This window comes from Stegodyphus dumicola, chromosome 7 (assembly GCF_044657685.1).
Source record: "Stegodyphus dumicola isolate Sdum_Otavi_A_Nest chromosome 7, ASM4465768v1".
Classification (NCBI taxonomy): Eukaryota; Metazoa; Arthropoda; class Arachnida; order Araneae; family Eresidae; genus Stegodyphus; species Stegodyphus dumicola.
Genome location: NC_140774.1, coordinates 160,367,243 through 160,385,926, shown reverse-complemented (window position 1 = coordinate 160,385,926; position 18,684 = coordinate 160,367,243). Strand labels below are relative to the sequence as shown.

At 33.2% G+C, this 18,684-nt stretch overlaps 1 protein-coding gene across 1 annotated transcript; it reads right to left on the bottom strand.

Annotated features, from left to right (window-relative positions):
• Positions 1-1,609: 1,609 nt before the first annotated feature.
• On the bottom strand, positions 1,610-13,181 carry Caf1-105 (chromatin assembly factor 1, p105 subunit). Its single transcript, XM_085820993.1, has one exon. It carries the CDS (start codon positions 13,021-13,023, stop codon positions 10,681-10,683), a length of 2,343 nt encoding a protein of 780 aa, XP_085677119.1. The 5' UTR covers positions 13,024-13,181; the 3' UTR covers positions 1,610-10,680.
• Positions 13,182-18,684: the final 5,503 nt, after the last annotated feature.

The following is an 18,684-nucleotide window of genomic DNA, read 5'->3' as shown; positions in this document are numbered from 1 at the left end:
TCACATTCTTCATGTATTTATCCATTTTTTGCAGCAATTCCACTTTTCGTTTGATGGACATCGAAACATACTTTCGTTTTGTACGATCCTTTGGAAGCTCCAGAATCGGGAAATTCTACTTGACATAATCGAAAGTTCAAGTTTACTTTTATAAAATTGCTCTTACAGTCTGCAAAAAATAATAAGCCAGATCCAATTCGAAGATTAAGGAACAACGCAATCATCAGCATTAACTGAAATAGATAATTAGATAATTTTAGATTATACCCTCCGTTATACATAAAACGCGCACGTGAAAACGTATTCTGCGCTTGCGTACACGCATATGCACAGTGGTAAAAGGTCTTGCGCGCCCGCGTAAACGCCTATGTGCATCTGTCGACGTGGCGCATGCGCAGAAAGTTTTTAGCTTTGAGGTCCGGATTATAGATCATTCCGGATTATGGGTGTCCGAATTAACGACTTTTGACTGTATTTATTTGCCATTTTAGCTTTATTTGCTAAGCATCGCTTTCTTTGTACTAATACCAGCAGCACAAAATCTTTAAAAGGTCCGTCAGGTAACAGATTTTTCACAAAGTAAAACATCAGCTGTTACTGAGTATTAAAAAAAATAATGATTGCTTTTTCTTTTTTATTGGAAGAGACATAGATTGGGAATAGAATATTTCCCAGTGAATCAGTCATGTTATTTCATTGATCTAGACTCTATGTGACACATCCAATCTTTTGTACGCTTGTATAGCGCAAAATCATATGAGAAATGCCAAAGATGGATTGTCTGCCAATAGTGAACATTTAATGGAATTCAAGTAGATTACATGCATCCCAGATGAGAAATGATCTCTACTATGCTACATCTATTTTTAGTTTATGCCTGCTGCTTAATTATACATGATTATATTTTAAGTGCAATGCTTATTAATTATTGCTAGGTTTTAATTTTAATTTGGCATACTTTAGTTATTTAAAAAGTAATAAATACAAGTATCTTTTTTTTTTTTTTTTTTTTTTTTGTTTTTTGTATTTGTTTCATTTCCCATTTCTCCTTAAAAAAAAAAATATCTGAAAACATTCAGACTTTAATGTAGCACAAGAAGATTTGTTAAGGTGTTTTATGCTCTTGTAGAGCTTTTATTTCATCTGTCTGCTCTTGAACTCATTCATGCTTACATAACTTTTTAACTTTGTTCTTACACATCCCTTTCTTTGCACTTATGCCACATCAACAGCAAAATCACAAAATTTTTAAAAACAGCATATCTTTAAAATTCTTGATACAGTTTTAAATGTTGCTATACAATTTTCAGACCAAAAGGGCTATTATTTTTGAACCTCACTTTTGTGTCAAATTACTTTTGTTGTCCCTTATCAAATAACTAACAGCTGATACAGTCAACCACCTAAAATAGTTACCATAAAAAAGAAATGTATATATAATACTTTTAATAAATTCACCTAGTGAAATTTCATGGGTCCAACAGGTTAATTAATAAAAGAAATGAAGAACTGCATTTAGTGCTTTTAAGTTTGTTAACCAATAACAGGCAGATAAAATTTTTAAAAAAATTAATTATCTTACGCTTCACCAAATGACAACATTGGCAAGTGGAAGTTCAAAATATTTTTTATTAGATTCCTTAAAATTCCAGATAAACTGTTATATGTTATCATAAACTTTCTTATATTCGCTATATTATTTCTTCAAAAAAAAAAAAAAAAAAAAACATTGCAATAACAATTGGTGGCAGTATCCTTTTATTTGCATTGCTACATATTTTTTTGATTAACTAATATTATTTCTTTGCTAATAACACTGGTGCTAAAAAAAGTGATGAATTTCAACAACTCCAACAGATATGGACGAAATTCTAAAGGACTTGCTGTCTAAAGCTAAATTTGATCAAGTTAACTTATTAATGTGATGGACCTTATAAAAAATTCTATTCTATTTGAGGAAAGTCTAATGAAAGCAATGTAACTATCTCAAGGATCATCCTGAAGTCAGTGTTACTTTACATTCATGATGGTTGAGCCCATACCAAGGAAATTAATCTAAAGATCACCAGTTGTGAATATTTTAGGACACATAACAAATCTGTTGTTGATGATATGAAAATTAGTAATTTTAATGTTAGTGAAATTTCCATAAATGTTGATAATGGTAATCCCAGTGTAGTTTCTGATATCAGTAGTAAACTTACAGTTTCTATTTTTGATATCTTGTTTTCTGATGTTAATAACAGCAAAAATATAGAAAAATTGGCTAAACCTCCCAGTAACTCTGATGGTATATTAAGGAAAAGTAAATCTGAAAAATGAGGTCAGATAATCAAAAATATGAATAAATATGAATATGAATGGGATTTACTTCTTTCTCCTAGGAAGACCACCTATGGATACTTAGGCAATAAATTTGATGCACTGAAAAACAGTAATACTGATATTGATAATGTAAATAATGTTATGCAGCAAAGTAGACTCCCTGACCTGCCTCTCCCCCCAAAAAAATGGAAACTCAAAACCCAGAGTAAAGAGAATAATGGTGATTCCACCATTAAAATGTAATGAATCCGTGAGGAAACAGAGACGAATTAAATACATTATTCATGGCAAGAATCTCATGAGAATTTCTAAAGATATTGCCAGGTGATAGACACACATAGAGAAATCTTACAATATCTGTCTAGTACTAATGTTCGGCACTGTACACTGCGCAAAAAAAAGGGGACAGTTCTATATCTCCCGTTCTATGGGGCCAGTTGACGAAATTCAACTTACGTTTTTCATGTCTTGAAAGCTCGACTTAGAATATATATTAGATTTATATATAGCATTGTTCTAATATAGGTATTTTGACACAAAATCGGATTTTGCATGCCAATTTTTTTCCTGTTTCAATTCTAAGACTCAAATTACACCAAACTACCAAGTTTTGTAAAAATCGTATGAGAAGTTTTTAAAAAATTAGCTCCTCATTGTTAATTGAGTTTGGTATATATTTATTAATCTCTCTTTCTTCATTAAACTTACTTGATTCTTCCTTTCACATTTCAAAATTCAGGATCCTTTCAAATAAAATTCACCCATTTTTTATGATTTAGTTTTAAAATTCATATTTTAAAATAATTTTTATAAATTAAAAAAAAATTTGAATTATAATCTAAAAAATTTTTACCATCATCTTAAAATAGATGTATTTCTAAGCATACCTGCAAAAAGTTAAAGAGTTTTTTAATTCAAAGTTTCCAAAGCCATATGTTTTGAAATTTGGCATATTTGCTGAAAGCGATAAAACATCAAATGTGGTTTAGACACTTTGCTAAAATTATTTGAAAGGAGGAAAAATGTGACTTTTTTCCTGCTCATGCACAATGGAAAAAGGTAGGAACAAGATGCCTTTCTTTTCCACTCCAGCATAATAGAAGGGAAAGGAAAATTGGTTGCCATATATTAAGAAGTTCACCAAGTGAATGATTCTCAGCGCAAACTGAAAAAATTGTGCCAAGATAAATTTTTGAATTTCTCCACAAATTTCACACCAAATTTTACAAAATTTAATTTCTAGGCATAATTTGAGTCATAGAATCGAAATATGAAAAAAAAAGGGTATGTTATTTCAGAAAAAGTCCAATTTTGTGTCAAAATACCTGTGTTAGAGCAATGCTTTATATAAATCTAATATATACAGTACAAAGTCCGTAATCCAGACTCATCGGGACTTCGGCGATTCCGGATTACAGATCATCAATTTAAATCTGGTAAGATGGCATGCAGAAATTATACAATTAAAAATATGAAATCGTAATTTATGAAATAAAGAACAATTATGATCTAAAGGGTATCAAAATTTACTAAAAAAAGTTTAATATTTATTTGTTTACTTTATTAAACATTTTTTTCAATGTAAGTTGTTTAAGATGCTTCCATAAAAAATTCAAAAAGTTCCTTTTTCTTGTGTCATATATAGTGGACTTTCCAATGCCATACTTCTCGCATAATTTTTAGACAGATAAACCTTTATCCATTTTTTGCAGCAATTCCACTTTTTGTTTGATGCATATCGAAACATGCTTTTGCTTTGTAGATCCTTTGGCAGCTCCAGAATTGGAAATGCTTTTTGACATAATCGAAAGTTCAAGCTTAATTTTTATAAAATTGTTCTAACAGTCTGCAAAAAATAATAAGCCGGATCCAATTAGAAGATTAAGGAACAGTGCAATCTGCAACATTAACTGAAATGCCTTAGATAATTTTAGCCTAGCTTATACCATCCGTTATACATTAAACATGCATGCCTAAACGCATATGTGCATGCAATACGTTTATGCATGCGCATAAAGTTTGTAGCTTTGAGGCCCAGATTACAGACTTTATACTGTATCCTAAGTCACGCTTTCAAGACATGAAAAATGCAATTTGAATTTTGTTAAATCGGCCCAGTAAAACGGAAGAAATAGAACTGTCCCCCCCCTTTTTTTTTGCACAGTGTACATCCTAAGACTGTGACATCAATCAAAGTGGTAATCAAAAGAATAGCTTCTAACTGCCCAGCTGATGAAGTGAAAAATGAACTGATTTCTGAAGGGTTTAAAGTTCTTAATGTAGCTCCTATGATAAGAGTATTGATGCTGTTGTTCCAGGTTGTTAGTGAACAAGCCTGGGGCAGAGTACATACATAAAATTGAAAATCTTCTATATTTTGCTGTCTCAGTGGGAGTATACAAGCTCAAAGATCGTGTGGCCCAGTGTCTCAACTGTCGGTACTTCTATCACTTCTCAGATGAGTGCAAACATGCTGTGGAGGTGTATGAAATGTGGCCACACAATATTAAGAGAAAACTTCCAGGCTCTTGTTAGCAACTATCTTAAAACCACAAGATACAGCGATTGGTCTCACTGCATAATCTAAACTATTGAAGCATGAAAGTCACCAATTAGATGGCTCAACCCACTATTCTTCAAAAAATAATACCTTGACAATACTTGAAAGTAACCAAGATGCCTAGAACTTTAAAGAAAAAAATTCCAGAACAATACCAACAGCATTTCTACTACTTTTTCTGACATTTTTAAAATCATTGATGAAGTAAAAAAAAAAAAAAAAAATTTCGGCCAATTTTCAAATCTGTATGCACTCAAAACCATCGTAGGCAGAATACATTATGTTAGAAGTTCCTCATGATCAACATATCAAATATTTGTATTATTCAACATATTCGGAGGTATCTTTAATGCTTGTACCTCTAGCAGAACATATTATTATGTTTTTCACATAAGTTCCTGTTTACATACATTTTCAAACACTTTAGTGTATTTTGTTTTGTTAACATTTCTCATATAGTACATTTTCTTATGCCATATTTTATAGACTGCTGTGTAACCCTAATTATTCATGTTGCCCTTGAGTTTCTTGATGGAAGTACATCTTAATACCAGGCATTCCAGTGAGGCAATAATAATATCTGAGAAAAAAATTTCATGCTTTGTTTTCATAAGATAAAGTGTTGACCTTGCACAAGAAAAAAATGAAGATAACAATATTTTTTTTAGCCCAAAGGGGCAATTTTGCCCATAAGAGCTATTAATTTTGTTTTGGCATTTTGCATTGAAAACTTAAATACATTGAATTACTTTTCAAATTGTTGCCACCAACTAATATCGCCCTGTGTTATATTTAAAGAAATTAAATAATGAAAATTATGCATAAATGTATGTATGTTTCTCACATTGCAATAAAACAACAATAACTAAAGCCATCAAATTTTGAATAACATAATCCCCCACCCGAAGCCGCCCAGTCGGTATAGTGGTCAGGGAAGCTGATTGCGATGCTGAAGGGCCTGGGTTCGAATCCTGGAGAAGGCATGGTTGTAACTGTCCGTCCCTTCGTAGGAAAGACGATGGTGGCTCACCTATTACGTGCCTCCATATTAAAAAGACCACCACATCCTACCTTGTACAAATTAATGGACTAGGTTACATTTGTAATTATTCGAAGTCTGCCATTGGAAAAAAAAAAAAAAATCCCCCACCCGAATATGGGCATCTGGAAACCTAAATTTGGAATTCGTTTTATTATCTATTTCATATTTTGTAAAACTTTAATGAATTTTTTATTTACAAACTCAACAATTGGTAAAAGTTTACAATTGGATGCACCTTGTTTTTTGGCGATTCTTTTTTATGCCAAGATCGGTGCCAAGAAGGCACAATTTCAAGATGGCCACTACTCAAAACCAAAATAAGAAATCAAAGAATTGCACAAGCTCGGTGCATATGTACACATTGATCTATTTTCACTTTAAAAAAAAAAAAAATTAGAGAACTGCACAAACTAGGGATTGCGCACTGCCTTAACTTTGTCCATATACACATTGATCTATTCTCAAGGAAAAAATGGGGAAGCTAAAACAAAGTTAAAACATACATGGTAACTGGAAATGGGGTTTCATCACTGAAACTGAAAAAAATTTGTCGCTAATCGAAGGGGCACCCAATTCTACATTAAAGCCCAACGATTTCAAAGCGAGCAATGGCAAAAAAAAAATGTTTTTATCTTCATGCCAGACTGTGTACTGGAAATTCTAGATATGTTCTTTTTAAATTATTTTGTGATCTGTTGAATTGAATTTTATGGTTTAAGTGCAAAGAACTTGATATTTAATAAATAAAGATAACACACAAAACATTAAAAAAAGGCTCCTTTGGGAGTAATATAAAATCTGAAAACTTTCAGATTTTTTTTTTATTTGTTCTCTTTAAGAAAAGCACTTTTTGTTTATTAGTTACTAAAACAGGATTGATTTTGTATCTTGTTTTTACCTAACTTAAATAACTTTTTGGAGAAATATTCCCAGTTTTCCTGACTTTTCGGGGAAGGGAGGAGGATATCTGTCATTTTCCCAAGGGAGTAAAAACTTTGCATATATACACTCATTGCCATAAAAATTTGTGCACCAAAGAAATGCAGAAAAAAGTACGCATGAACGGAAGTGTTAGTACTCTGTTGGACCACCTCTAGCTCAAATGCACGATGCTATAAGAGCAGGCATTTAGGCATACAAGTTCCGTATGGTGTCCTGAGACATCTTGTTCCACGATTGCTGTAAACACGCCTCTAGTTTGACCAATCTCGTAGGCTGCTCAACTTGCCGTCCCAAATATGCTCGATTGGTGACAAATATGTGGATCGAGCAGGCCAGGTAAGGATGTTAATGTGGTGGAGCCAGTCTTGTGAGATTTGTGCTGTGTGTGGTCGAGCATTGTCTTGTTGAAAACAGGCTCCTGGGAACCCTGCCATAAGTGTCAACACATGTGGCTGAAGAATGTCATGGACATACCGCAGGCCTGTCATCGTGCCATGGATCAATATTAAGAGTGACCGTGTATCGTAAGCAATGGCACCCCATACCATCACACCAACTGTGGGAACGGTGTGTCGCTGCATAGTGAAGGCAAGATTGAGGCATTCACCACGGGGCCTCTACGAACACGATTGTCATCACTGGTCAAATGGAATCTAGATTCGTTGCTGAAGACGACCTGGTTCCATTCCGTTAAAGTCCAATCCTGTTGTGCGCGACACCACTCGAAACAGAAGCGTTGGTGGGTGTAATTGGCAGCACATGTAATGGGTGCCGCGATACCAGATGTCTTTCAACCAGGTGCCTTGCGATGGCTAGGGAAGACACAGGGGCCTGTAATGAAGCTGCTGCCTGTGTTTGATAGCGGCCAATGAGGCAGTTGGCTTTACGCATGCATGTCGTATGATGTGACAGTCTTCTCGACGACTGGTCTGTCGAGGGCATTCGGAGCCTGGTCGCTGTGTAAATAACATCTCTTTTGTCCTCTGATTCCAACACCTCCTCACAGTAAAATCAGAACGGCCGACCTGACGAGCTAGTCGCCAAGCTGACCATCCAGCTTCCATCATCCCGATGATTCTTCTCCTCTCCAACTCTGGCAACTGCTGATATTGGCTTTGATGGCGGCGTAACAGCATGTCTACCCCAGCCTTTTCTTAGCAAAACATTAAGTACACTCAAACAAGCTCTGCTTACCTGTTTTATACTCCAAGAAGACCAAAGTTCAACACACTCTACTGGCATTATGCAATGCGCAATCACACTGCATTTCTAATCATTTGCATATCTACCCGACATGTACCTTCATGCCAAGTTTCGTTACGATCCCACAATTAGTTTTGAGTACGCAAATTTTTATGGCAATGAGTGTATATTTGTCAAACAGATGTATTTTTACAACATGCTATAGGATTGTTTGTATTTTTTAATATCAGAATATCCTATGCTAAAATATTTTAGTGTGAACATTTTGTTCCAAAATAAATATTCAACTAACCCTGACCAGTGATTTTCTCAAGTCCCCGGGTGGAGGGAGGAGAATAATCTGTCATTTTCCAAGGGAGTAAAAACATTGCATATACATAAACAGTCAAAAGTCGTTAATCCGGACTCGTCGGGACTTCGGCGATTCCGGATTATCGATTTTTCCGGATTATAGATCATCAGTTTAAATCTCGTAAGATGGCATGTAGAAATTCTAAAATTAAAAATATGAAACAATAATTTATGAAATAAAGAACAATTATGATCTAAACGGTATCAAAATTTACAAAAAAAAAGCTTAATATTTATTTATTTACTTTATTAAACATTTCTTTCAATGTAAGTTGTTTAAGTTGCTTCGTTTTATGTGATAATACTTTCTCTTTAATTCTATAAACAGACATAATTTCTTGTTCAGTTACAAAGTTCCGCTGTTCAAGTCCCGTTAATTGCTGTGCCGAGAATAACGACTAACTTGTCAATCGAAATTTTTTCGTTTTCACTAACCTCCTGTCACATTCTTCATGTCTTTATCCATTTTTTGAAGCAATTCCACTTTTTGTTTGATGAACATCGAAACATACTTTCGTTTTGTACGATCCTTTGGGAGATCCAGAATAGGAAATTCTATTTGACATAATCGAAAGTTCAAGTTTACTTTTATAAAATTGTTCTTACAGTCTGCAAAAAATAATAAGCTGGATCCAATTCGAAGATTAAGGAACAACGCAGTCATCAACATTAACTGAAATAGATAATTAGATAATTTTAGCTCACACCATCTGTTATACATAAAACGCGCACGCGAAAACGTATTCTGCGCTTGCGCACATGCATATGCGCAGTAGTAAAAAGTCTTATGCGCACACATAAACGCCTATGCGCATGTGTCAACGCGGTGCATGCGCAGAAATTTTTTAGCTTTGAGGTCCGGATTATAGATCATTTCGGATTATGGGCGTCCGAATTAATGACTTTTGACTGTATATTTGTGAAACAGATATATTTTTATAACATGTCATAGGATTGTTGGTATTTTTCAATATCAGAATATCCTATGTTAAAATATTGAAGTGCAAACATTTTGCTCTAAAACAAATATTCAGCTAACCCTGACTAGTGATTTTTCTCAAGTTTCATCCATATCAGAGATATCAACAGCCGAAAGGTTTCTTTTCTTTAAAATGTCTCAGCTGATGACAGCATTAAAAAATATTTTAAAAAGTAATATTTTAAATACTGTTTCTTTACTTAATAATTTACATAATCATTTATTCTATAAGTAAAATATTATATAAGGTGTCAAGATCAGAAGATACTGAGACAGCCACTTCCACAGAAAAAGAAAATTATCTAAACTAACTCTGGATGACTTGTCATCTTAGAAAAATTTTACTTCATTTACTTAGCAGGTATCCATACCATAATTAAATTATTTTATTAGACACATATTGATCAGAAAATGACCAAAAAATTATGTGAAAACATAATATAAAATACAGTATTTTGTCACTTTAGCCCTATATTTCAAATGGATGAAAATTTCCATATAAAGCAAAAATTAGCATTTCTTAGTTCTAATACAAAAATAAAATATTTTACCGAAATTTTTTCAACTATTACGAAAAAAAATTTTAAATTTAATAAATTTTTTATTAATTCTTCATCAGAAAGATGATTTCCATAATAGAAAAAATTGCAATTAAATACTATGATTTTTTTAATTATTTTTAATCTGCCACAATCTTACAATTACATATTTATATTTCAGATAATTTTCTTTGAATCTTTTAAAATATCAAAATATACTAAAATAATACAATATGCAGATAATTAAATACAAATAAAGAAACAAGTAACCAAAAAAGAAATTTAAAATAAAACAATATACAAATTCATAATCTCTTCAGGATCAGGGAATAGATACAATACACTCTAACCACTTAAATATGGGGAGGGTTATTTTCTTTGGGGTAAATTAACGGCTTTTTCAACCAGTTTTTCAAAAAGCAAAGCAATATGGCCACAACACAAAGATTACTCCTGAACAACCAACTAATCAAACCTTATTTGTAGCACCTGAATTTATATAATAAGGAGCAATATTATAATACTCATCAGTATAACTTATATATCAGTAAAAATTATAATTTATATATAATTATCCTTAATATATAACAATTATACTCCTTATTATTATATGTTAAACAGATAATTTAGTCATTGTTATATGATAAGGAAATAACCTTCCTTAGCATATAAAGAGGATTATAATTATTATATATTATGCATAATTATATAAATTATATTACTTACTGGTAAATGAGCATTAGTCTTTTAAAGGTTTGAAAGAAGTTTTAGGAGATATGGTAACAAAAGGTATTCGACGCTTTGCTTTAGTATTTGATATTGAAGGTGATTTCTGCAAGATTTGTTCGTTTGTATCACTAGTTTTAACCGCATTATCTGGAAGTTGATCAGTCAGCTGCATAGCAACTGAAGGCACTTTGTGTACTTTTTTAACAATGTCCGAAGATTTCAATTTTGAATTTCCAGCAGCCTTATCATCGGATAAGGTAATAAAGGGCACTCTCCGCTTAACTTTTTCATCAGCTTCAGAAGTACTAACAGCTGCAGTTTGCTCCATTGGTTCATCATCTTGTGAAAGTTCTAATTTCCAGTCACCCACATCTTTTGGGAGTTCATTATCAGGAATAACTTCTGAAATAGTTTCATCAGTTTTACAATCATTGAAAGAAAGTACAGCATCAGCTGTGATATCATGATCGACATTTCCTACATTTTTTTTTACTGGATTTTTTGCATCTGCAAAATTAAGCTGCACTTTACACTTTGGTTTAGCACTGGAAGAGCGGTGTTTCGCTTGAGTTTTAGCATCAAATACAATTTCAATTGAAGCATCACCATCTTTATTGAGTTCAGTTAACATTCTTTTTGGAGTAAATTCAGATAAATTTGCACATATTTCAGGAACATCTTTGCAGTCTGCTTTCCCAGTAGTCAAGTTGCTAGATGAATTATCTTTTCTACTTTGCTTTTCAGCAGTAAAACTAGACTCCTTCTCTGCAGAAGATGATTTTAAATCACAAGAGCTACTCACAATAATTTCATCAGACTCTTTTTCTTTGATTTTAACTACTGGTGATGAAGCTTTTTCTGGCTTTTCTTTAGGTGAGATAAAATAATTTTTAATCGAGCATATTTTCTTCGGCTTTTTATTTGACTTGGAATCCTCAACAGGACGTTTATTTGATGAAGGTGATTGTGCTTTATTGCTTTTATCAGGTAATTTGTCTACTTCAGAGGCTTGAATAACTTTACTAACCTCCTTCTCCTTTTCCAGATTAACTGGAATGTTGTCAATCTTTGGTGAGTTGCAAATGTCCATTTTGTTGCTCTGAGTAAGTGGCTCTGGCAGAGTTTCTTCAACTTTCACAGTTTCTGGTATCTGAACTGTTTCAGGTTCATATACTTCCCCCAACTCATCTTCACTGAATATTACGAATGAACAATATCCATCTGTTGATGAAACAACAAGTATGCGCCCATCGGAAGACCATGTTAAATCTGACAAATGTGTATAATGGATATTTGAAATGTATGCAAAAGGAAACAACTGCTCTGTATCATATAACAATATGGAATCAGAAGCTGCAACTGCAAATATCATCCTGTATGGCAAATCTATCATCGGCTTTGGAGTTTCATTAATCTCAGTTTTTTTGTTACTGTTTACGTCAGTCTCATTTTCTTTCTTATCACTGTTCAACTTATACAACAAGGGATTGCAACGCACTGCAATCGTATACTTATCGCCTGTAGGCAAATGAATAACTGGTTTGTTTGGTGCATGTCTTGAAAAAATATATGTAGTATTGTGAAAATTTTCTCCCTTTTCTACAATTCCAGATGGGACAATAATTAATTCACCATCTGGAGTGAAACATAATCGTCTACAATACGACTGAAGAGTGTCATCATAAAACAATCTAGATAATGTGGTGCCTTTTTCAGTAACAATATTCCATGGTGCCTTGAAGACTTTATATACAGTTTTCTTGGTTTTAATATTGTGAAATCGTAACGCTCGATCAGAACCCAGAGAAGCAATATAAACATCACGAGGATCCCAGGCAACACCTTGCACATAACCTTTACTATCAGATAATATATGTAACTTTTGGTACTTCTGCATATCCCATATAATAGCTGTATTATCCATTGAAGCAGTCACTAAAAAATGCCCATCTGCAGACCAGCTAATATCATAAATATCTTCTAGATGACCTCTAAGCAATTTTACAGGATACCATTCTTCTTTATTAATATCTTCTTCATCCTTGGGAGCTTCTTCTTGACTGCGATCCTTCAGCTGCCATACGAACATGGCTCCTTCATCATCACCAGATGCAAGTAATTCACCATTCGGTGAAAAGCGCACAACATTTACGGATTTATTATGACGATACAAGTCTGATGCACACTCAATTTTAATTGATTTGTTCTCTTGATATGTAATATACCAAATCAAAACGTGCGAATCTGTTCCACCACTAGCTAAGCGATGAAAGTCTCCTTGAGTCGGCTGAAAATCTACACTTAAAACTGGATCTCGACTGTGCCAGGATATTTGTGGGATTTGGCATTTCATTTTGATAACAAATTTCAATTATAAGCAAAAGTAATGCGCACACAAAAGCATACAAAAATATATGTATACACACACACCGGTATATGAAGTCAAGTTCAGTAATCACAGTTTGCAAACTTTCACTCACGAACGTCAGGTTACTTTTCCCGCGTTATCAGCTGCTGCCAACCCAGGTCTTAAATATAATTAAATGCATCTTCCGTTACTAATGGGAAAAATAATAATAATAATATTAACTTCCGGGGCGTAAGTAAAGCGAATTTTTATGTTTTTAAACGGATTTAAGCTAGTTAAGGTATGTCAATGTAATAAAATGATTTCAGTTACAATCAGATTTTGCATATTTTCTTTTCTTTTACATTATTTATATAAAACATTTACAGGCATCATTACAGGCGCGAATCCATCTGCAATGCGTTGTAAACTCGAATCCAAGTACAACTCTTTGGATACACGCCTTTTGAAAATGAGCCATTATCATAACAGATTTTGCCAACAACTCCTGAGCTTCCGCAAACCAATAACAGCGGCTTCCAACAAGATGGTTGAAGAGATTTTGCTAAGACATTTGAGGCAACGGCGAAATACTGATCGAATTCTTTGAAGTTAAAGAGATCGGCATAATCCTTTTTTAAATGTCAGAGAGGAAATTCATAAATAGATTCAGACTGTCTCCTGTCGCTGCAATGGATTTATGTGAGGAATTGTCAATAAATATTCTGCGCAACTGCAGGCTTGTTTTGATTTTGCATTATGAAAACTAAAGTATTTCTGGAAATGTTACTGATTCACAAATTATTTTGTATTATATTATTAGAAAATTTTATATTTTTCCTTATAACAACACAGAATTTTCATGTCAGTGTGCAGCAGGGTTTTTCTTTCTTTTCGCAGAGACAATTTGTTAGTACGATATTGTTGATTACTGTCAAAATTTGAGCCCAATAATTATATGTGACAAATATTAATTTACCAGTTCATGTCTTAAGTTAACTGTTAACTGTTAATGTTAACAATTTTTCGATATTAATTTTTCGATTTTTATTTTTGTTTATAGCCGCTAAATGAGGTATGATTTTGTTGATCTTGTATCTTTGTAAATTTAGGATCACAGAGGCAAGCGGCTGCATGTTCGCAGTGCTCTGAAAATAAGTGAAAAACATTCCTTTCCCCTTAGTGATTATCAATTAAATTACTTTGAAATAGTGTACTTTCTAGAAAACCTACACCTTTTTCAAAGACTTTCAGCTCCGATGTTGGTCAGAATGAAACAGCGGACAATGTGAGGATATTCTACGAAAGCATGGAATTTTAAGATAAGTACCCTTCTTTCATCTAAACTAAATCAAATTTCTATAAATAAGTGCCTTTAAATTAATGAATTTAAATTTTTCATAAGTATTTAGCTTTAAACAATACTTGAAATTGCTCATTGCGTGTGCCTTCCTTTGATTCTTATCAGAAGTCGAGTAAAAAGATGTTCCTACATCTTGACACTCGAGAATAAAATACGATCTCTGTGTGTGTGTGTGTGTGGTTACAATTCCAAACAGACGCCAACGTTATCTTGTTTTAAGGAATCTCGTGAGAGGGAAAATTGGGGATATGGGGCATAGCGCTACTTCCCTTTCCCATCTTTTTGTTTCCCTTTTTCAGATCACTTAAATATTTTTTCGCCTTTAAATATTATACCTCATCGATTTTTTTTCTCATACTGTTCCTTGCTATCTGTTAAATGTCCAAATGTATGAGGATGGATTATTCTTCATTGCCTTAAATAAATTCTTAGTATTATGAGCTTATAAAAGTAACAGTGTGCCTCAATGTGTTAAACTAGCATTAATTAACTTGTAATAAATTATGATAGTAAAATAATGAAACTTGTAATACATTATGATAATTAAATTAATAAATAGTATGTTTAATTTATGTTTTTAATACATACGTATACTCCGTAATTTGTACCTACATATATACAGCGGTGCCCAATATTGTGAACACTTTTGGAAATTTTTATGTTTTTGAACTTTGTATGCTTATAGAAAACGTTACGTTTCACAAAATGCAAACTTGTATACACCATTTTAAAGAGAATTTATAACTGAATTCAATACAAAACACAAAATTCAATTATTTGCAATACAAATAAAGTTAAACGATAATAGTTATCGATATACATTAGGTAGTGATGATTGCAGTGAGTTATCAGTACTTAGTAGGGTACCCTTTATTTTTCATTACAGCTTCACATCGACGTTTCATTGAGCTGACAAGAGTTTTAAGTTCTTCTTTCGTTATTACATGATGCCAGGAAACAATTATAGCCTCAATTAGTTCCCTTTTGTTTGATGGGCGGCCCATTCGGACAAGATTTTCAAACATTGCCACAAATTTTCGATAGGATTGAGGTCAGGACTGTTTCCTGGCCATGACAACAATTTAATGCTCTTTGTACGAAGCCATTCTTTCGATATTTTGGCCGTGTGGCAAGGAGCAGAATCCTGCTGAAAAATAAACGAAGCATTGTTGGGAAAGAGATCTCTGATGGAAGGTAGAAGTTTTGGTTCTAGAATAGTGTCAATGTATTTTCTGGCATTCAATGTCCCATCGATGACATGAAGGCGGACAATACCATCTGCTGACATGCATGACCAAATCATAACACTAACTGGGTTCTTCACAGTTGCTTGAATGAAGTCAGGATGTAGCTCTTCTCCTATTTTACGTCTTACATATTTTCGCCCATCACTACCGAATAACGATATCTTAGTTTCACCACTCCATATAACTTGTGACCACTGATTATCTGTTCAATTAATGTGTTCCTTTGCCCACTGTAGTCTTTTTTTCGTGGAATTCTACCTCTCGGTCCAACATCTGTTAATCTTCTCCTGATTGTTCTTGAACTGACAGAAACACCAGCATCATTCAGATGACTTCTGATGGCCGCTGATGACATTTTTCTATCTTGGAGACATAGTCTTTTTATTCATCTGTCATCAATAGATGTGGTGCACCTTTTTCGGCTTTTTCCTTCTTTGTTTTTTATTGAATTTGTCTCCTGATATCGTAAACAAAACTTTCGCATTCCAGATGTAGTCACTGAACCACCCACCTGTCTTGCAATTTCAGCATAGGAAAGACCACTTTCTCGTAACACAATAATATTATATCTCTTTCTAGGTGTCCAATCTATTCTTTTATTTGATGTCATTGGTTCTTGACTAAATATTAAAAATTTTTATAAAAATTCCTACTTGTAATTACAGTGTATAAGAAACAGGTCCTCCTTTGTACAGAACAAAGCAAATGAATTGTTTCAAGTGTAATCATGATGTCAGCTTCTACTGGCAGTTACTAACATTTGATTGGTTCTCAGAACAAGAACAGTGATTGGCCAGGAAAGCTAGACATTACAAACCACTTCATAACTGTGCTTTTTTATTTATATTAAAGTACATATATATAACTTTTTTGTATTGCAAATAATTGAATTTTGTGTTTTGTATTGAATTCAGTAATAAATTCTCTTTAAAATGATATATACAAGTTTGCATTTTGCGAAACGTAACATTTTCTATAAGCATACAAAGTTCAAAAACATAAAAATTTCCAAAAGTGTCCACAATTTTGGCCACCACTGTATATATATACTTTTTTGTGTGTGGTTGTGGTCTTCTATTGTGTAAATGTATGAAAATGTATGAAAATTTTGAGATCGAAAATAGCATAAGTTACTTTAGTTAAATTAATATATACTTTTGTTTGATGCTATGGGTCTTTTGCTGTTGTGACTCAGAATGCAAGCATAGAAATTACTTTGTATTCCAGGCTAAATACCTTGATACGAAGCATCTTAACACTCCCACCTCTTTTTGCCAGTATCACATCTATTCAACCTTACCAAACACACTCACTACACACACCTTTGAGACACTATTTATTGTAAATGAAGACAGCTTCTTCTCCTTTTGACTACACTTATAGGCACAATCGTATTTTTGGATATTTTCTACTTCTTTTCCTTTTCTTTCTATAGGCTTTTTTCCCCTCTATTACTTTTTGGGCCATTTGTTTTAAATTTTATTTTGTCCCCTCTTTTCTTCCTGGCCTTTCAAACTCGTACAAAATTTACTAAGTTCCTTTTTACTCTCCTCTGAAATATGAAATTGCCCCCCCTGAGCTTGGTTTTTCGCCCATCGGAGCAGAAAAAGACATCTGTCTACTTTGTCTGTCTATAATCGCTCAATAAATTGTATGAATCTTTGGATATGTTTAAAATTAAGGACTACTTAGTTATATAAAAAATTACATTGACCCTAGCTTGCCTTAACTCATAGTAAATGCTTACATATAACTCTTTCCAAATTAGAATATTTCGTTTTACAATATCTCCCTTTCTTCTAGCAGCAGCTAAAGGTATATTCTCAACTTGACTTTACTGTTTTGATACTGGACACAAAAATCAAAATTTTATTTTATTTATCTAATTCCTTCACCATTCATCATATCGATCCACCTTCTCCACACACACACATTCACGCTATAGCATATCAAGATATTTTCTATTTCTCTTTCTTTTCCTCTCGAGGCCCATTTTTTTTTAAAATCCTTTCCTTTCTCCTCTAAACTACTACGGGCCATTTATTTTTAAATTTATTTTGTCCCATTTTTTCTTCCAGGCCGTTTGAACTCGTATAAAGCAATACGAAGTTCCTTTTACTCTTCTCTGGAAACAGAAATTGTCCCCCTTTCTATATACCTTTCCTTCGCACCTAAGCTTGATTTTTCGCCTATCGGCGCAGAATGACTTAGCGGGTGAAAAACAAGACATCTGTCTATTTTGTCTGTCTGTTTGTCTATAAATAAGATTCAATATGAAAGAGAAATCAATATTAGAAATAAGATTTCAATTGCGTATGCCTTCTGAAGGTTATAGTTTTTTTAATAAGTCTCTGGAAAAAATAATGCATTTTTCTGAATTGTTTAAGCAGTTCACATATAAAAATATAGTATCCACTACTCAAAAATATTAGTTAATTTTCTCTTAAAGTAGTATGTCTTGCTTTTTCATACAGTGTGGTTAGGTAATTTTGGATATTTACTATTGATCTTGCATACTAGTTACGCGTGTAAGGTCATCGTCAAGAGCATCGTCAAGTTATTTAGGAAGCAGTTTGGAAAGCTATCGAAGAATTTCATGTAAATATAAATATATTAGTATTCTCATAATAAGTGACTTACCACCAATGAAACACGATTCAAAACATAACCAACAATAACATTATCATAACAAATTATGTGAAAAGCAGCAGTAGATAAATAAATACAAAGAAATTATACGGATTTACTCTTATTACATTACCAGATTATTATCCCATATAGCACACTTAGCTGCTATAAAGTTGCAGTGACATCTCAGTGTTACATTTTATTCACATTACATTTGTGACCACGGTATAACATCGCAGAAATGTCACATTGCTATGCGGATGTGAATGTCGCACGGATGTCACATACACGTCACAGCAAATGTTTAATGCGACAAGATATTTCTCAGTCTCCTCTATCCTGACCTTTCTTGACCTTGCTCACGTAATTCTTCTGTAATAGAAGGTATTCTTGCGCGCTGACCTTGCTCTCCCGACTCACTGTTAAATG